The 1,973-nt window shown below is 42.4% G+C and overlaps 1 protein-coding gene across 1 annotated transcript in view; it reads right to left on the reverse strand.

Annotated features, from left to right (window-relative positions):
* The window catches only part of rab3gap1 (RAB3 GTPase activating protein subunit 1), a gene marked incomplete at its 3' end in the record, with an annotated part of 71,469 nt that overhangs the window by 46,350 nt on the left and 23,146 nt on the right, over positions 1-1,973 (reverse strand). Inside the window, 1 exon segment of the mRNA XM_014010446.1 lies at positions 609-774. Coding sequence (XP_013865900.1) covers positions 609-774 — 166 coding nt within the window.

Genomic DNA, 1,973 nt, shown 5'->3' on the forward strand with positions numbered 1-1,973 from the left:
ATTGATACTTCTACCTCCTGGAGAGTGTTGTTCACTTGGTTGGCTGTTGTGAAGGGGTTTCTCTTCACCATGCCATCATCCACCACTGTTGTCTTCTGTGGGCACCCAGGTCTTTTTGCATTGATAAGTTCACCAGTGCTTTCTTTCTTTCTCAGGATGTACCAAACTGTAGATTTTGCCACTCCTAATATTGTAGCAATTTCTCAGATGTTTTTTTTTCCTGTTTTTGCAGCTTAACGATGTCTACTTTCACCAGCATGGAGAGCTCCTTTGACCACATGTTTATTTCACAGCAAAACCTTCCAAATGAAAGCAGCACACCTCAAACCAACTCCAGGCTTTTTATCTGCTTGATTAAGATTGACATAGATGGAATTATCCTCACCTGCCCATGAAATAGTCTGAATCAATTGTCTATTTTTGGTCACAATGTCACCTGCAAATTGGTTGCTTTTAAAAACTGGACAATAAAGGAAGCTGCCAAACTTCAAGATACAAAAATATACTGGTGTGTAAATTTAGATTACATGAAGTATGCACAAAATATAGCACTGAATTTTAACAACAGAGACCATCAACAGTCAGTCAACTAACTGGAGTGCACTTACTATCTTGGACTTGAAGATGTCCAGAAGACCAGACAGGTGGTTGTACTGGCTCGGCACCTTGCGCAATTGGACCATTTCAAAGTCCGTGCGCACACCTGGTCCTTGGCACTCTCCTGTGTAAATCCGTCTCCACTTCTGCTGGACCTGCACAAACATCGGGACCTGGCTAAAAACAGAAAATAAAAAAAGAGGCAGGTGTTACTACAAAAGCTTTATGATGTTCTAGCAGTAGAGCAGGAGGAACAGTTGCATCCCAAGTTTAAACCAATGTTTTTTTTTGTTTTGTTTTCCCCAAAATAGCCACTTGAGAGCACAAGTCAGTGTATGTCTCATGCTGGTCCAAAGTCGGATTAAATGGTGAGGGTCGAGTCAGGAATAAAGTAAAACACTTTTGCCAAAACAAACGTGAGTTCTAGAAGAGAACTTGGAGAAATTCAAGCTCCGACTCAGCCACCAGCAAGGCAGCAGGTGATGTGGACAGTCCTGACCGTAGACCAGGGGGTCACTAATAGGTGGACCTGGGTCCGGACAGGAATGGTTTCTCATGTGGCAGGGCTGTACAGTGCGACATATATGTCGCACGTGCTATGAAAAAAAAACTGTCTGTGCTATAAAAGAAAAAGACTTTGTAGCACTGGTGCGACAGCTTTGGAAGCCGCTTTTTTTTCTGTCCATCCGTCCGTAATATTGTAATGCATTAAATTCCCGCATACAATAAATTCCAGCAATGTGTAATGTAGGCGTTTGATTCAGAATGTTTTAAATGAAAACCCGTTCCGTATAAACCTGACTCGGTTCAGAAGACGCACGGAGGCAGGCAGGCAGACAGAGAGAGAGAGAGAGAGAGAGAGAAGGAGGGGGCTTCCCCCGCCTCTGTACCTGGGAGGGAGGCTGCGACAGACCCGCGACAGACTCGTCAAGAGCATTGAAACCGTAGCTCCCTAAAATAACTTAGATGCACCGTCTGTGTTTTACCAAAAACTCTAAAAAAAAAAGAAAAAAACCAACCAAAGCTCAAGCTGCTCCAGCCGCAACTCGTGCTAAAAACTCAGAACTTCGCGAGCTCTCTCTCTGCTTTACTTTGCTCCCGGTTATCGATTAATCAACCCATCTCAACTTATACTTCTAATCCGGTTGTAACTCACACAATAAAAATCTGGAATCAGTGCAGGAGGTTGCTTAAAAGTATAGAATTATTATTGTCTGCTCCAGTATCAAATAACCATATGTTTGCTCCTTCACTAATGGACTCTGTTTTCAATACTTGGAGTTTAAAGGGAATAACTTGTTTTAATATCGGCTGACAATCAGACGAAAACACAAGTGTTAAATAAGCTGATCTGCGATAGGAAATAAATGTCATAC

Source organism: Austrofundulus limnaeus, unplaced genomic scaffold, assembly GCF_001266775.1.
Source record: "Austrofundulus limnaeus strain Quisiro unplaced genomic scaffold, Austrofundulus_limnaeus-1.0 Scaffold69, whole genome shotgun sequence".
Lineage (NCBI taxonomy): Eukaryota > Metazoa > Chordata > Actinopteri > Cyprinodontiformes > Rivulidae > Austrofundulus > Austrofundulus limnaeus.